This window comes from Giraffa tippelskirchi, chromosome 7, assembly GCF_054371585.1.
Source record: "Giraffa tippelskirchi isolate mGirTip1 chromosome 7, T2T-mGirTip1v1.2.pri, whole genome shotgun sequence".
Taxonomy (NCBI): domain Eukaryota; kingdom Metazoa; phylum Chordata; class Mammalia; order Artiodactyla; family Giraffidae; genus Giraffa; species Giraffa tippelskirchi.
Genome location: NC_137281.1, coordinates 121124421 through 121140537, shown reverse-complemented (window position 1 = coordinate 121140537; position 16117 = coordinate 121124421). Strand labels below are relative to the sequence as shown.

Below are 16117 nucleotides of genomic sequence, written 5' to 3'. Positions count from 1 at the left end.
AACATGAACCATCTATTCTCTGATTCAAGTAAAACTGTATTAGTAACATTCTTATGATTCTAAGAAAAAATACCAATAAACCCATGAGTATTATCAGACACCTCTCAACTTACCATTTTTCCAATCATCATTACATAAGGTCCTGCCTGTTGATTTACAGCTAGAAAATCTAGCAAACGCACATACCAAAATATTATGTTAAGACAGTAAATTAATCTTCCAGCCACAAAAACATGATTATCATATGCATTCTCAAAGTTCCATTTTGCTCCAAATCTTAGTCCAAATCCAATGAAGAAAGAAATTATGGCAATTGTATCACTGATATTGAAGTAATCACTAAACCACACTTTAATCTTCTGGCTTATTTTTCCAGCTTCAGACATAAAAATCTAAAGGTTAAAAAATAATAACAATCAATTTCTTCCTATTAAAACATATACCAGAATTAAATTATAATAGCACAATAAAATTTTATATATCTTTTAATATTTCAAAGCATTTTTGACTGTCTTGGTATCTGATCACCAAAACAATTCAGTAAGATATCAGAGGCATATTTCTTATCCTCATTTTCTGTGTATGGGGGGAAGAAAGACCCACAGATAAATAACCTGTTCAACCACGGTCATCCAATTAAGACACTGTAAATTCTGGATTAGAACAAAGATCCCTAGGCTTGGAATGTGAGATATTTTTGAAAAGTTGTTTTATTTTTCACTGAAACAACAGCAGGACATTCAAGCAGGATCTTCCAAAAGTGCCTTATTTCCAGAAAGTAAACAACTCAATGGTTTAAACTGCTATACTTAGCTCTTCTCTTTGATGTAAATTAAAAAAAAAAAATTTATGTGGGAAATGGCAATACATTTACAGTTTCAAAATCATAGTGAATCATAAATTTGAAAAGTCTCCCATTCTTCTCCCCTAGCCAACTGATCCCCCTTCCCACTAGAGGCAACCACTTTTATTATTATCTAATGAATTCTTGCAGAGCTGTTTTATGAATATACATTTAAAATAATTCTTTGCAACCTGCTTTTACCATTTAACAACTTAATTTCTTTAAACATATTAGTAAACAATAGATTTCATAAATATAGTGGCCATGGCACTCAAAGGAATTTAAAATGCATAGTAAGTTATTTAACAAGATCAAGTCCTACAATACCTAAGTGGGAAGGAAGTACAATGCCTTCTATTTTTGCAATTTCATGTGTTCTCTAAATGTAAAGCACAGAGACACGAAATAATTCTGATGTATTTAAATAAGTGTGTTATAAAACAACATATATATAGGTATCAGTTTAAACAGAATGTTGTAAAAAGATTTTTAAAACTTTTTTCCCCCCAATGTCAGGGTATTAGAAAATTTGTAATTTTACATTGAAAACTCTGACAGACACGGGGATCTAAATCTAAATGACAATTCAATGGGCAATATAGTATACTTTGCTCAGTCGCTCAGACTGACTCTTTGTGACTCCATGGGCTGTGTAGCCCACCAGGCTCTCTGTCCACGTGATTTTACAGGCAAGAATACTCAAGTAGGCTACCATTTCCTACTCCAGGGAATCTTCCCAACCCTGCACTGGCAGGAGAATTCTTTACCACTGTGCCACCTGGTAAGTCCACAGGATACTTTAGAGGAGTGTAAAATAAGAAACTGCTTATAATTTACCTACCTGATTGGCTAGTATATTTAAAACTTTTTGAGAGTGGCAAAGATCATAAATATGAATGTTGAGGAAATAAAAATCAAATCTACTTTTTGAGACAATCACTATCTTTGTAATTAGGACAAAGTTAACAACACACTAATCTCTATTCTTTGCTCATCACTTTTAGAATAGCAAAACCAAACATTCTACACTTTAATAATATCATCACCTACTGAAATTATGAATAACACCTACACATACCCATACACATACCAAAACAAACAAAACACCCTCCAATTACAAACTAAGTTACTGGTAGGAAAAACTAAAGACATACCTCACGGACTTTCTCAATAGCATAGGTAAAAATATAAGCAATAACAATCCATTCTTGAACTGAAGGTAATCGTTCCATTTGTACAAGAACCACAAATGTATAAAGCATCAGAAATCCTAAGTATGCCAACTAGTCAAAAAAAACAAAACAAAATACAAGATATGAATAAAATTGATGATAAAATGTAATTTACTATGAAAATTTCTAAACATACACACAAAAAGAGACTAAACTAGTCCCTGTGAAGTATCTCCCAGGTTTAATCATTAGAAAAGTTTCAGAGGTAACTCTTTTTCCATGCAGACATTGGAAATGGTCCCCAAGGTATAAATGTATTATTCTAGACTTTAGTTAACTTTTTAGTACTTCCCACAGGAAGAATTTTATAATGGCACGTTTATGTTCTCAGTATAGTCCACATAATTTCACTTATACCTAAAGTACCATAACATTTTAAACTTACTATAGAACTTCATCACCATCATTCAGAAATGCATACTACCTGGCTCCTTCTTCTCCCAACCAAGTAGTACTCCTAAGAAAGACAACTGGTATTTTCTTAGCTCCTGGTCACTGAGGCTGAATCCCAAGAAATGGAAACAAAAATGAAAAGCATTCTTCCTAGGTAAAAGAACATCTCACCTTTCAGACTCTTAACAAGAAAAATTATAAGGAGATAATAAGGAACAATGTAAAATAATTTCTGAAGAATCATTTCATTTTATTTCAGAGGGAAACCCAGATTCTTTGACCCCTGAACAATTGTGGCTGAGAATTTTCTTATCACTTTCCTTGCCTCTACAAGTGTTAAAATATATCACATCCTTGATTTAAGCTATGGCAGGGAAGGGAAGTAAAATACAGTAAGTAAAGAAAGAAAAAAAGAAATTCCTATAGTCACATGAATTGTCCACTTTTAGTCATTCATACAAATGAAAACATATGAAACCTATGTTATTTCCATTAGTAGAGAGACAGAATTTGGGGATTATATTAGATAATTCAGATTTGTAATTTTAATACCAGAACAAGATGGAACAAGAAAATTTTCATACTGAGAAGGAAACGTACAGAATTAGTCTTAGATTAATGGGCCTGTGTGTGGGTGAGAAAGCAATGATCAAAGAAACAAATTCTCAAATGTTCATCTCAGCATAAACTATTTGTCTACTCTGGCAACTCAAAAAAAAGCCTGACAACAATGAAAATGACTCACAACAAACATGACAACAAAATCAAAAACAACTGAAAATTTTTCTTGGTAAGAGGAGTAAAAACTTAAGTCACTCAGCCCCTTGATAAAAGTAGCCAATCTCACGTTTCTCAGATAGAATCCATTACTCTATTGACATGTATGCTCTTTGAGCTGGTAGTAAAATCTATCTTTCCACCGGCAAGGAAAAAACCAATTATGTGACAGATAACCAAACGTGTACTACAGTTAAAGAAATAAGCTATTATACCACTGAAAAATAAAACTGTATGAATGATCTAGATTACTTGTACCACCATCAACTAACACTGTAAAAAGGTTTACTTCTAAAATTGTAATATTATCTACAAATTCCCAAAGCACAAGGAAATTATATTTGTGTATCATAAGTTCTCAACTGGAAAATGGCTTTCCAGTGATCTAAGTTATATCAAGATGAGTATGTTCTCTAAACCAAAGGTACCCTTAAAGCCTATCCTTTAAAACATTTTGCTGGCTCCAAGGAGACCTGGGCTCCATTCTGGGTGGGGGGGGCAGGGCTGCTCCACCCTCAGTCACTCAGGGAGGGAGGGGGGACACCTTGGAGGGAACAGCTGGGAGTAGAATGCACTGCCCCACCCCAAGGCAGGTAGGAGTCTTGGAGAGGGTGTCCCAAACTGGGTAGAGTGGTATTCACTTCAGCCACAGTCCCAGCCAAACAATACCTAAACAGGAGAATATGGAGCAGAGAAAGGTTTTATTGCAGGGCCCCCAAAACCCAAACTCCTGCATCTCTCCTGAGACAAAGGACAGGGGAGGTTGGCCTTTTCAGCATTTCAAAGTCAGCTTTGAAAGTCTGGCTTGTGGGTGTGATAGGAGCCAGTGAGGGAGAGGTGCAGACACCTTTGAAGGTATGTTCTCAAGATGCTGATTTAATTCCTCAATATAATATTGATAAGAAAACAACACAGAGCAGGAGGAAGAAGAGGAGGAAATGGCAGCTTCTCAGCGACTGCTGACATTTAGGATGTGCCATTGATTTCTCTCAAGAGGAGTGGGAATGCCTGGACTTTGATCACTGGGAATTACACAGGAACATGATGTTAGAGAACTACTGGGACCTGGTCTCCTTGGGTCTTACTGTCAGGCAGACATGATGAAGACAACAGAGACAACAGCCCACATATCCAGCTTTGTCTTATTATGACACCCAGGTTCTGATGACCAAAAAAGTAGGCGTGGAAGATTTGTTTCAAAAAAATGCTGCTGGGAAAACATGAAAGCTGTCAACTTGGAAATTTAAACTGCAATAAATTGTGTAAGGTCTTAAGCAAGAGCTCTGTTATTCAATAACTACAACAGCATTTATAATGGAATGACAAGCAATCCTTGCAGTAAATCAGACAGTAACTTTGACCAAGCCTCAAATCTTATGAAACATCAGGGCACTGAATTTTCAGAAAACCATTCTAAAAGTAATAAATATAAAAATGTCTTTTATCAAAGCTCAATATTACTACATATAAGAGGATTCATATGGAGAGAAGACTTACAAATGTAGTGAATGTGAAAAGGTTTTAATCAATCATTCATACTACAGAGGAACATTACAAGTGTAATAAATCTGGGAAAGTCTTTATAAAAAATCTAAGTAGACACAGGAAAATTCGCACTAGAGGAAAACTTTATAAATGTAAAGAATGTGGTAAAGCCTTTATATGGTGCTCAAAACTTAATAGACATCAGATAATTCACACTGGGGAGAAACCATACATATGTAATGAATGTGGCAAAGCCTTTACCCAGTGCTCAAATCTTAAGCAGCATCAGATAATTCATACTGCAGAGAAGCCTTATGAAAGTACAGAATGTTGCAGAGTCTTTGATCAGCATCCATATCGTACTCAGCGTCAAAGAACTCATACTGGAAGAAACCTCACCAATGTAAAGAATGTCGCAAAGCCTTTAACTGGCTCTCAAAAAATCACAAAATTCATAGAAAAGTAGGGAAAAAAACATAATAGGAAAAAACTGTACAAATGCAGAGAATGAAGTACCTTTGACGTAAAGGTGACAAAGCCTTTAACCAAAGCTGTTACCTCACTCAAAATCATAGAAACCCTACAAACGTAGTAAGTGATGAAAGACATTAGTCCTAAGCATATACTTCAGAAAACAGGCGAAGAGTTCATAGTGGAGAGAAACTTGAAAGATGAAAAAAATGTAAAAGTACTCAATCAAAAATCAAATCTAAATAAATATCAGCAAACACAGTAGAAAGTATTAAAATCAATAACTTTTCTAGCACTACTCTAACTGAGAATATTATAGAAAATAATCTAAAGTTGAAGCACCTGTAAAACTTATTTGTTGGTACTGATCACAGATGTTGATCCAATTTATTGTTGGTATTGATGTTGAGACAGGTATAACTATTATCAGTATCTTTTTTATACCAGTATTATCTGAGGTTATTTGAAAGTAATATAACTCCCAAATTACATGATATGCCTTTCTTTCTAGTATGAATGTAAATTCATATGTTTGACTGTTGATGCCTCAGAGATAAAATAAGTTCTATATTAGGGGGCAATCATTTATTTTCACTACTCCAGGTATGTTTAAAGACTATAAGATAAAATGTATAATGAAAACCTAAATGGAGATGACATTTGTTGTTGATTTAAATCATTCTTATAGATGACTATTAGTCAAGTGTTCAGGGACTTACTCTTTGTACTAAAGAAAGAGAATCACTCTAAATTTAAGTAGCTGTGTCCATTTGCTTTTAAGGATAAAAAGATGATAGTTCATTAAAATCCTGATAAACATTCACTAAATCAACAGAAGTCATGAATAGTAGTTGGCATGTTTGAAACAAATACATCTTCATCGAAAACTAAGAAAAATATAGGTAACCCTTCCACAGGAGGTTATAAAATTACTGTATATCCACGTTTACCAAATAACTAGCCTTTTTTCTGTAAACTATAAAAATCACAATTCTCATATCAGTCTATTAGAAGAAGTCTTCTGAATTTCTATAACCTATATTTTGATAAGAGGATCATAGGTGAATTGTTAAAGGTTTACTTAGACCATGTGTGAATTTAATATATATTAATTAATAAAACTGAATAATTTTTAATGTGGTTAAAAAAAATCTATTTTGCTCATACTATTTTAAACCATACCATGTTACTAATTCAAAAAGATACATACACCCCATGTTCATAGCAGCATATTTACAACTGCAAAGATATGGAATCAACCTAAGTGTCCATCAACAGATGAATGGTCAAAGATGTAATGAATATATACAATGGAATACTATTCAGCCATAAAAAAGAATGAAAATTTTGCCATTTGCAGCAACATGGATGGACTTAGTATTATGTTAAATGAAATAAGTCAGACACAGAAAAACAAAAATTGCATGATATTACTTATATGTGGGATCCAAAAAATACAACAAACCAGCGAATGTAACAAAAAAGCAGCAGACTCATAGCTACAGAGAACAAACTAGTGGTTACCAGTGGTCAGAGAGAAAAGGGAGGAAGGGCAACATAAAGGTAGGGGACGAAGAGTTACAAACTATTAGGTATAAGATAAGCTACAAAAAATGAAATATGTTACAAGCATATACTGTACAACATAGGACAGCCAGTATTTTATAACTATAAATGGATCATATTGTGAATTGCTATATTATACATTTATAACATATATTACTGTACATCAATTATACTCCAATAAAAAGAAACCATACCGTGTTAAACCAGAATTTTACAATTGGTGCATGATAAAAGGCATAAAACTTTCGTGTGATTGGAAGCTTTTTTGATTTTATTTGTATCTCCATTTCATTCTTCCCTTCATTCTTGTCCAATAGTCTTACTTCTTTAAATACTTCCTAAAATAAAAATAACATTTATGGTACATTTTCTCACAATAAATTTACATTTACTTTAAATTTTTTTCCCTCCTTACCATGGGAATCTCTTCTGCTATGTTTTGAAAGTTGTTTTCACTATCTTCCATTGTCATTTGATGAGCATCTTGAGATTGTGGAATATGAGACATTTCAGCCTTAGTTTTATATTCTAACATTAATATGGCAGGTGGAACTAAAATGCTTAGTATGACCTAAAAATTTTAGAAACAGATAAGTTCACATTTTAAAACTAATGACTTTCAAGAATGTAATAAAAGCAATAAAAAAGTATAAAAATCCTGGTTATTAGTTAGCCATTTTGCCCCTGGTAGTATAGGGAAAAAAAGAAAACTTCACTTTTCACTTATACATATATATAAAGAGGCCCAAGTTGAAATGCTTTAAGGAGTAACAAAACATTTGAGTATTACAAGGGTATAGAAAAAATTTAATAATTACTACAGACTTGTCCCATTAAAAATCAGATTACAATTTGTTCAGAGAATACATTTTTGTTATAAATAAAATTCAAGCCTTATGAAGTTGCTATGTGCTTTATTTTACCCTACATCTCTCTGCAAGTGTTCCATGTCATAATGTGATTACTCAAGTTGTATGCTTTATACAAAAAGGTTTATTTCTAAACTTCTATGTATAATACGCAAAATCTTAAAAGCACAAAGAAATTGTAATTGTGTATCAGGGTTTCTATGATAATTGTATATCAAGGTTAATCTTTCACCATTACTTTTAGTGTATGATTAGTGTTTATTATCCACTTATAATGGTCCATGATTAAACTACTTGCATGATCTCTGCCTTCCATATTTCTGTGCCTTATTTAAGACATAACAAAAAGGAAAGTTTAAAGCAAAATCTCTCACTATAATGAAACTCAGAGTACCAGTTAATATTTTACCCAAATTTTTAACCATAAAAACCAAGCAGATCTAGTATACGTGAAGTAAAAATTAAAAGTAACAGATTATTCAGTTAGTAGATATGGGCCAGGATCTAGAATTTTAGAATTTAGGAATCTTCTTTTCATAAAACAGCAACTTTTTTTCATGGCTGCACAGGGCTATATAAATGCCAATACTCCCATTCCCATTTGTTGCCCTCATGCATCTATCTGGCTCAAACTGGGAAAATAATCATTATACACCACACCTGAAAAGAATTCAGAGTGAAGGGGGGAAAAAGAGGCCATTTAATGCCACTTACAATAAAATGCCAACACCACAACTCTTACTGCCCTTACATTTTACTCTACTGGTGGGCTAATTCCTCTGTTCTTTTTATCTAATCACATACTTAATATTAAATTATTTCCAAAGTATACCTTGTACCAGGAATTTTTCCTCATATTCAGTCTTCCCATCCACATATCAGATAATAACATCTGTGTACAGGTGTGGGCTACAAAAGGTCTAAGTCTTGAAGAAACTGCTAACTTAAGACAGGTAGAATTACTCCAATTTTTCAGTTCATAAGTGAGCAATTTCATAGCCATGGTTTCATCTTGTCTGAAGGATTGTTCCAGTAATTCAACTGCCAGTTGACCAAAATCACTATCACAAGATAAAAGCCAAAACATATTCAAATTACCAAATTGCAGTTTTAAACCATTATCTTCAGGGTCATTCATAACATGTTCCAATTTTTTAATATTTTCAGACACACCTGGGGAATTGTGAGGCATCAGAATAGCCCTATGTTTTCAGATATCCACTACTCTATGGAAATTACAAAGTATTAAAATATGTCACATTAGGAATGAGACTGAAAATGTGACTCCAGAGCACTTTCCCCTGGTCATAGAAATAAACCTACAGACTCATAGGAAACCAAAACTGACAATATTCAGATGCTCTGTTCAAAAAGTCTCTATATAATATTTCAAATAGTAGAAAAGGTTGGTACCCAATAGAGAGAAAGAATGTCAATACTGACTAACCTAGTATGAAAAATATCCTAATCTTAAATCCCTTGTGAGTTGATCATAGGATCTCTGTTTTAGCTATTTTCATAATAACTCCTCTTCTCTACCAAAGAGAGCCCATTTGGAGGGAAGGAGGTCCTATTCTCTATTATAAAGCTTTGTATCAATACAAACTACTGTTCTAGCTTAATATTCCATTACTCCCCTAAGTAAACTGCAAAACTTCTGTGAATTGTTTCAGTCTTCTACAAATGTAGCTCCACCATATGACATGCCTTTCCAGTTGAACTAATTTCCTTAGAAAACAGCTTAAACCGCCCTTCCTTCCTTTCTCTACCACTTCAAATGAAGTTCACCTAATCTAATTGCTATTATGTGCAACTAATTAGTAAACTGACTTCTGGCATTTCTTCTTTCTTGCTGAAATATTTAACTCTTGAATTGTAAACGATATAATAACCTCTTTTTACATGCCTAGGTCTCCTGAATTTTTTTTAAAAAGACTTAAAACATTTAGAAAGTGGATTTCTCCTAATTTTACCAATAAAATTATATATACATATACCCAATTAATGCATGGCACTATAATCTCCATTTAAACCCCATCTATTGTATATTTTTAAAAGGTTTCAAATGATAAAATATAACTTACTTGGAATATTGTTTCAATTCCTCCGAAGTATCATCTACAAGGTCACTCTGCTTTGCTTCATATGCCATTGAACGATAGATCTTACAGGCTACTAATGCTTTAGCCATTGATTCTTCACCATGCTGCCATAAAAAACGGGCCATAACCTGCCTCTTCATGAGGCAAGCCCAAATTAATAGTTCATTAAGTGGATAAGGAAAGCGCTTGGTTTCTGGATCATCAATATCTACAATTTCATCTTTGGTTCTTTTCTTCTTTCCTTCTTCCACAGCTGTATCAATCTTCAAGAGGAAATAAATGTTACAAGGCTCATTAAAATAAGGCCATATGACACTCATGTGAGAATTTTAATAAAATGTCCCTTATTCAATTCTTCATATGAAAATAGAATAAATTTTATATATTTGATTTTTATTACATTTCAAATTCATTTTATAGAAATATTATTCCCCAAAAATGTCTTTGTAAAAGTTTTCCAAGATTAGAGAAAGGGCCTCAATATTTCCACTAACATCTGATAAAACACAGTTCTAATGAAGGGAAAGTTTGGTACCACCTTTGTCTTGCATGCTGTTAATCAAGTAAATATGGAATAAAAGAAGACAGTTAAGCATAGACCAAAATATCTAAAAATTTGATTATCACAGCTAAATATGAAAAGCTTAATAGAATTATTACCTCATATTTTTTTTGGTATATAGGAAAATGAAAAATTGAGAATATAATACTATATCTAAAAACAAAAGATAATTCTTACTAAAACTAAAGTAACTTTTTTGTTTCATAATACCAAGTAACTTAAAAAGAATAAAATCCAAAAGCCAGAACAGGTAATATTTAAACAAAAATACCTTTGGTCGGTAGGGCTGTGCGGTTTTAATGAAATGATTATGCCTAGTTTTTTCCTTTTTATCTGCTCTGTTGCCAAAAGATTCCTGACTCTTTCGCAACTGAGGAGTGCTGCTGGAGGTATTTCGGCCAGACCTCTGAAAGCAAAAGTTTATTAGTTTTTACAGATTTAAATACACTGTTATGCTATAAAAATTAAAAATCAATTTTTACATATACATGTATATATAAATGTGTGTGTACACACACCAAAAAAAAAAACCAACATGATTTCTTTAGGATTTCAATTACAAAATATTTCTAAGTACTCTTAGTTGAAAATCTTGTTTTTAAGACAATTCTATCAATACTTTTACCAATCTAATATGAGTTAATTCTTATAAGCTTATTTTAAAGAACATCTATAGACTTCCCCAAATATTACGTACCCGATTATTTCCACCAAGACTATTATATATTAATCGAAAACGTTTCCGAGTGTAGGTGCATCTATAAGTTCCTCCCATAAGATATTCAATAACAAGTCCTATATCAATTAGAGTGATCTTATATCCTGGAGGAAGATTCCCCTGGAAACAAAACATTAGTTTTAAAAAGGCAAAATTGTACTTCTCAATGTTTCTAAGCCATGCCTAGCAACATGCCTATTATTCTCCAAAATAACAAATGTTTACTTGCTACAGAAAGCTGGAGTTACCAGCAGCTACCTTTACGGAAAAGAATGATTTGCTTCTGTTTGCTTTTGTAAGAAGAGGGATTCTGAAGTTTGAGGTCCCAACAGTGTGGCTCAGGACAAGAGTATGACTTACAGTAGGAAGATAATTTGATCTCTCCACTGTACTAATACTTCACACAGAGGCAAAGAAACCTCTAAGTGCCAAGTATTCCATCTCACCATGGCACATAAGTTGTAATTTCCTGCAAAAATAAAGCTATAAATGTTTTCAGATGGGACCATTAATACTTATTACTATTTTTAAACCAAAATTATATTGGCTATATTATAGATTACACAAATTTGTATAGCCTTGACTAAAATTCGACTACCACTTACAACACTGTTCAGAGCTAAGACATCTTTTTAGGGCATCAATTTACAAACCTGGAACATAAGCCATTTTTGAGTTTGGAAAGATTGTCTCAGAAAGAAGTATTGGTAAATTTCATTAAATAATCTTAAAAGGGTTTAATCATCAGTTAATTTATATATATTAACCAATTCTGTCCTATTATAATCAAGATTTTCATCCCCCTAATTGTAATTTTATGAACTTAGTACCTTTTAAAATGCTTATACTTTTTATATTTTAGCTACACCTGTGAAGTTTCTAATTTCTAGACATCTGTGTTCTTTAGGTCATCAATTTAAAACCTAATAATAAAGTCATATTTTCACCTTAAATACAAGATTTTTGTTTTTATTTTATCTTAAGCAATCTCAAAATATGTTTTATGACTGAAGATGTCACGTACGATAGATACTGTAGTTTGTTTTTTTAAAATCTGACAAATACCCTTATGTTATGAATTCACTTGAATAGGAAATACTTAAATTAAGAAAAACAGGGATTTCCCTGGTGGTCCAGGGTTAAGAATCTGCCTTGCTATGCAGGGGATGCTGTTCAATCCCTCATCAGGGAACTAAGATCCTTCATGCCACAGAGCAACTAAGTCCGCGCGCCACAATTAGAGTCCATGTGCCACAATGAAATATCCCTCACAGTGCAATGAAGATGCCACACCCTACAACTAAGACCCAACACAGCCAAACAAATAAAATAAATATTTTCAATAAATTAAGGAAAATAATGTGAGTTACCTAAAAAAAAGATAATCAATTTTTCAAACTATACAAACAGCTCTTATAAAACTTTTTTTGAATCAGAATATACTCAGTTACTGCTTGTACTTTAGGATTTTTCACCTATGGAAGTAGAAAAACTGAGTAATTACTATTGTCATCAATGTAAAAGTAGTTAACATAACAAATCTCATATGACAGATTTCCATAATTAATAACTATAGCTCTGCTAAACCACCTAAGTAAATCACAATGCAAATGTGTTTAAGAAATCCCTGGACTGAAGGTCTCCCCCCTTACTCGGGTTTTCTGGGGAGAATAAAAAAGAAGCTTTAATGACTTAAACAAACAAAAATTAGTGTGAAATGTCCATATGGAAGGCAAGGAGATTAACAGTGGCCTAGGGTGAAGTCAGAAGTAAGGAGTAAAGAAGGAACAGGAATGAGGAGAGACTGCTAATGGGTATGAAGTTACTTTAAGGGGCTACTGCAAATACTCTAAAACTGTGGTAAAGGTGGCACTACCCTGAATAAAGGAAAGTCACTGAACTATACACTTTAAGTGGACGAATTTTACGGTATGTGAAACACATTTCAATAAAACTATTAAGATAAGCACGTGGGGAAAACTGAATTAAAGTAAAACATTTTCAGTTCAGTTCAGTCGCTCAGCTGTGTCCGACTCTTTGCGACCCCACGAACTGCAGCACGCCAGGCCTCCCTGTCCATCACCAACTCCTGGAGTCTACCCAAACCCATGTCCATCGAGTTGGTGATGCCATCCAACCATCTCATCCTCTGTCGTCCCCTTCTCCTCCTGCCCCCAATCCTACCCAGCATTAGGGTCTTTTCCAATGAGTCAACTCTTCGCATGAGGTGGCCAAAGTATTGGAGTTTCAGCTTCAACATCAGTCCTTCCAATGAACACCCAGGACTGATCTCCTTTAGGATGGACTGGTTGGATCTTCTTGCAGTCCAAGGGACTCTCAAGAGTCTTCTCCAACACCACAGCTCAAAAGCATCAATTCTGCGGCGCTCAGCTTTCTTCACCATCCAACTCTCACATCCATACATGACCACTGGAAAAACCATAGCCTTGACTTGATGGACTTTTGTTGGCAAAGTAATGTCTCTGCTTTTAAATATGCTATCTAGGTTGGCCATAACCTTCCTTCCAAGGAGTAAGCGTCTTTTAATTCCATGGCTGCAATCACCATCAGCAGTGATTTTGGAGCCCAAAAAAATAAAGTCTGACACTGTTTCCACATCTATTTCCCATGAAGTGATGGGATCAGATGCCATGATCTTAGTTTTCTGAACGTTGAGCTTTAAGCCAACTTCTTCACTCTCCTCTTTCACTTTCATCAAGAGGCTCTTTAGTACTTCACTTTCTGCCATAAGGGTGGTGTCATCTGCATATCTGAGGTTATTGGTATTTCTCCCGGCAATCTTGATTCCAGCTTGTGTTTCTTCCAGCCCAGCGTTTCTCATGATGTACTCTGCATATAAGTTAAATAAGCAGGGTGACAATATACAGCCTTGACATACTCCTTTTCCTATTTGGAACCAGTCTGTTGTTCCATGTCCGGTTCTAACTGTTGCTTCCTGACCTGCATACAGGTTTCTCAAGAGACAGGTCAGATGGTGAAGTTAAAAGTTCTTTCTACAAAATGTCAGTTTCGTTAGATATGTTACACAACACAGAAAATGACACTTCTATCCAGTTTTCAATCGTTTAATGGTACACTCACACTTATTAGCAAGTAAAAAGTGAAGAATTTTGGAAAGAAAGCATTTTCATGCAGAAGCTTTAAAAATAATTCAATTAACTAAATACAAGTACTTTTCATGAAGTGAAATAAAACTGTTGGACATCAATAGTTTAAATTGTTATAAATCTTAAAAATGTTTAAAACTAATAACTCACAGAGAATCCAGTAGAAGAGAAGAGAAATATCAGTATATCAAATTCAGTCACCACAGAATGACTTTAGACCATATGACAGCGTTACATATGAAATTACTACCAATACCGAATATAAAAGGGGGAGAGGGAAAAAGGAGGAGAAATGGTGGCAATACGCGGGGGTGGGGTGGAGTGGGGGGATGGACGATGACAGGCATAGGGAGAAAGATAGAGAGCATTTTCAGCCTTTTTATTGGCAAATCTGCCACTGAAGATCACCAATCAGTGTTTCTCTCAATGTCTTTATTCAATGTCCTTTAAATGTCCAGGGAACAAATTTCTTCTGAACACAGAGAAAGAAGATAAATCCTATTAATGATCATCCTCTATGGACAAATGAGTATCATCAAGTTCATCATACTCTATCCTAGATGACCAGAAGCTCAGGTCTTAATTTCATAAACTTTATTTTTCTTGATTTCTATTATGTTCTTTATGTCTATATTATCACAAATTTATCTCATTTTATTTTGATCTTAAAAAAAGTGATCTTATTGCTGATTTTAAGAGTATAGTAATGTTTTTAGAAACAAATGAAGTATAAATGATTTTAAAACAACACTTTTCAGAAACAAAAATAATCTCTTACCTGCTTGACATCTCGAACAAGATGAAACAGCATTGGATTAGTTGGGCCTTGTTTCTTTAATGAGAAAAAAATCAGAGCAAACTATTATTTTTCTTCTAAAATAACTTTTTTTTTGTTACTTATACGACTTTTCTTACACAATTACACAAATTACAGTTCTTACACAAATTACACTGTTTTTGAGTTATAGAAATTCTGTTCATAAAATGGAACAAAGAAAAAGACATACCCATTTTGCACTGTCATATTTACCTTAAACTGAATGTATATGTTCTTACATTTATCTATGCAAAAACACAAAAGCTTTTGTTTTCTAAAAGTCATGCAAACACTGCAAGCTTCACAATTATATGTTAAATTTAATTTATGTTTCACTGATAGTAGAAGCATACATACTCTTTCCTCTTGTTAAAATGTCCATCTCTGTTTCTGTCATTAATCATCAAGTTTCAGCAATATATTAAATATCTTGGGTAAGAAACCTTTAACATTTATATATGCTGTCTTTTCCCTATTATCTTAATTTTATTTAAATGAAATATTACAGTAGATAAAACACAAGTTTCATTTTTACATAATCTTATTTTGACGGTATCCCTATATTCTGAAAAAATACCCACTATATATATCTCTCTCATCAAGACTGAGATAAAAGGGCCAAAAATAAATTCTTCTAAACTTTTTAGAAATCCCCTCATCTATATAAAATTTATTGCAATTAATTCCATGCAGCATAAATCAAGAGACTTACTGTCAATACCTTAAATATGATGTTTAAAAGAAATATCAAATGAAAATTTTCTCCCACCAAATTTTTCAAATGAAAATTTTCTATGTTATAGTCTATTTTTTATGAGGTTATTAGTAATCAATTCAATCTACTTTTCCATTTTTATATAATAGGACCCTGATACCAAAAAGTTTGAGAACCACTGCTTTATCATGGTGTATATAGTCCCTTAAACTTTAAATAATTTTATCAATAATTGATGCTGAAAGTTAACTATTATCTTAATAACTTTGAGTTATACTATTAAAACATTACTTGCCTTGCTAATTGGATCAATTTTTATTTTTACTGTTTTATACTTGCTTTACATTTCAGGAATAAACCTTACTTCAGCACAATGAATAATCCATTTAATATTACATCTGTTCACTAGAGACAGCAGAATGCCAACAAAGTTCAATT

General features: G+C 33.2%; 1 protein-coding gene across 3 annotated transcripts in view; it reads right to left on the bottom strand.

The window, feature by feature from the left end:
* Positions 1-16117, bottom strand: part of TRPM7 (transient receptor potential cation channel subfamily M member 7) — a 102950-nt gene that overhangs the window by 39031 nt on the left and 47802 nt on the right. For all 3 annotated transcript variants that reach the window (XR_014059107.1, XM_081508297.1, XM_081508296.1), the window contains exons 13-21: positions 14926-14979; positions 10999-11139; positions 10573-10707; positions 9722-10002; positions 8470-8698; positions 7184-7339; positions 6963-7106; positions 1999-2127; positions 114-392 (exon numbers count right to left, since the gene is read on the bottom strand). Coding sequence is in view for 2 of the 3 variants with exons in the window: in XM_081508297.1 (XP_081364423.1) it covers positions 114-392; positions 1999-2127; positions 6963-7106; positions 7184-7339; positions 8470-8698; positions 9722-10002; positions 10573-10707; positions 10999-11139; positions 14926-14979 (1548 nt within the window). In the remaining variant the exon portion in view is untranslated. The remainder of the gene's footprint in view (positions 1-113; positions 393-1998; positions 2128-6962; positions 7107-7183; positions 7340-8469; positions 8699-9721; positions 10003-10572; positions 10708-10998; positions 11140-14925; positions 14980-16117) is intronic.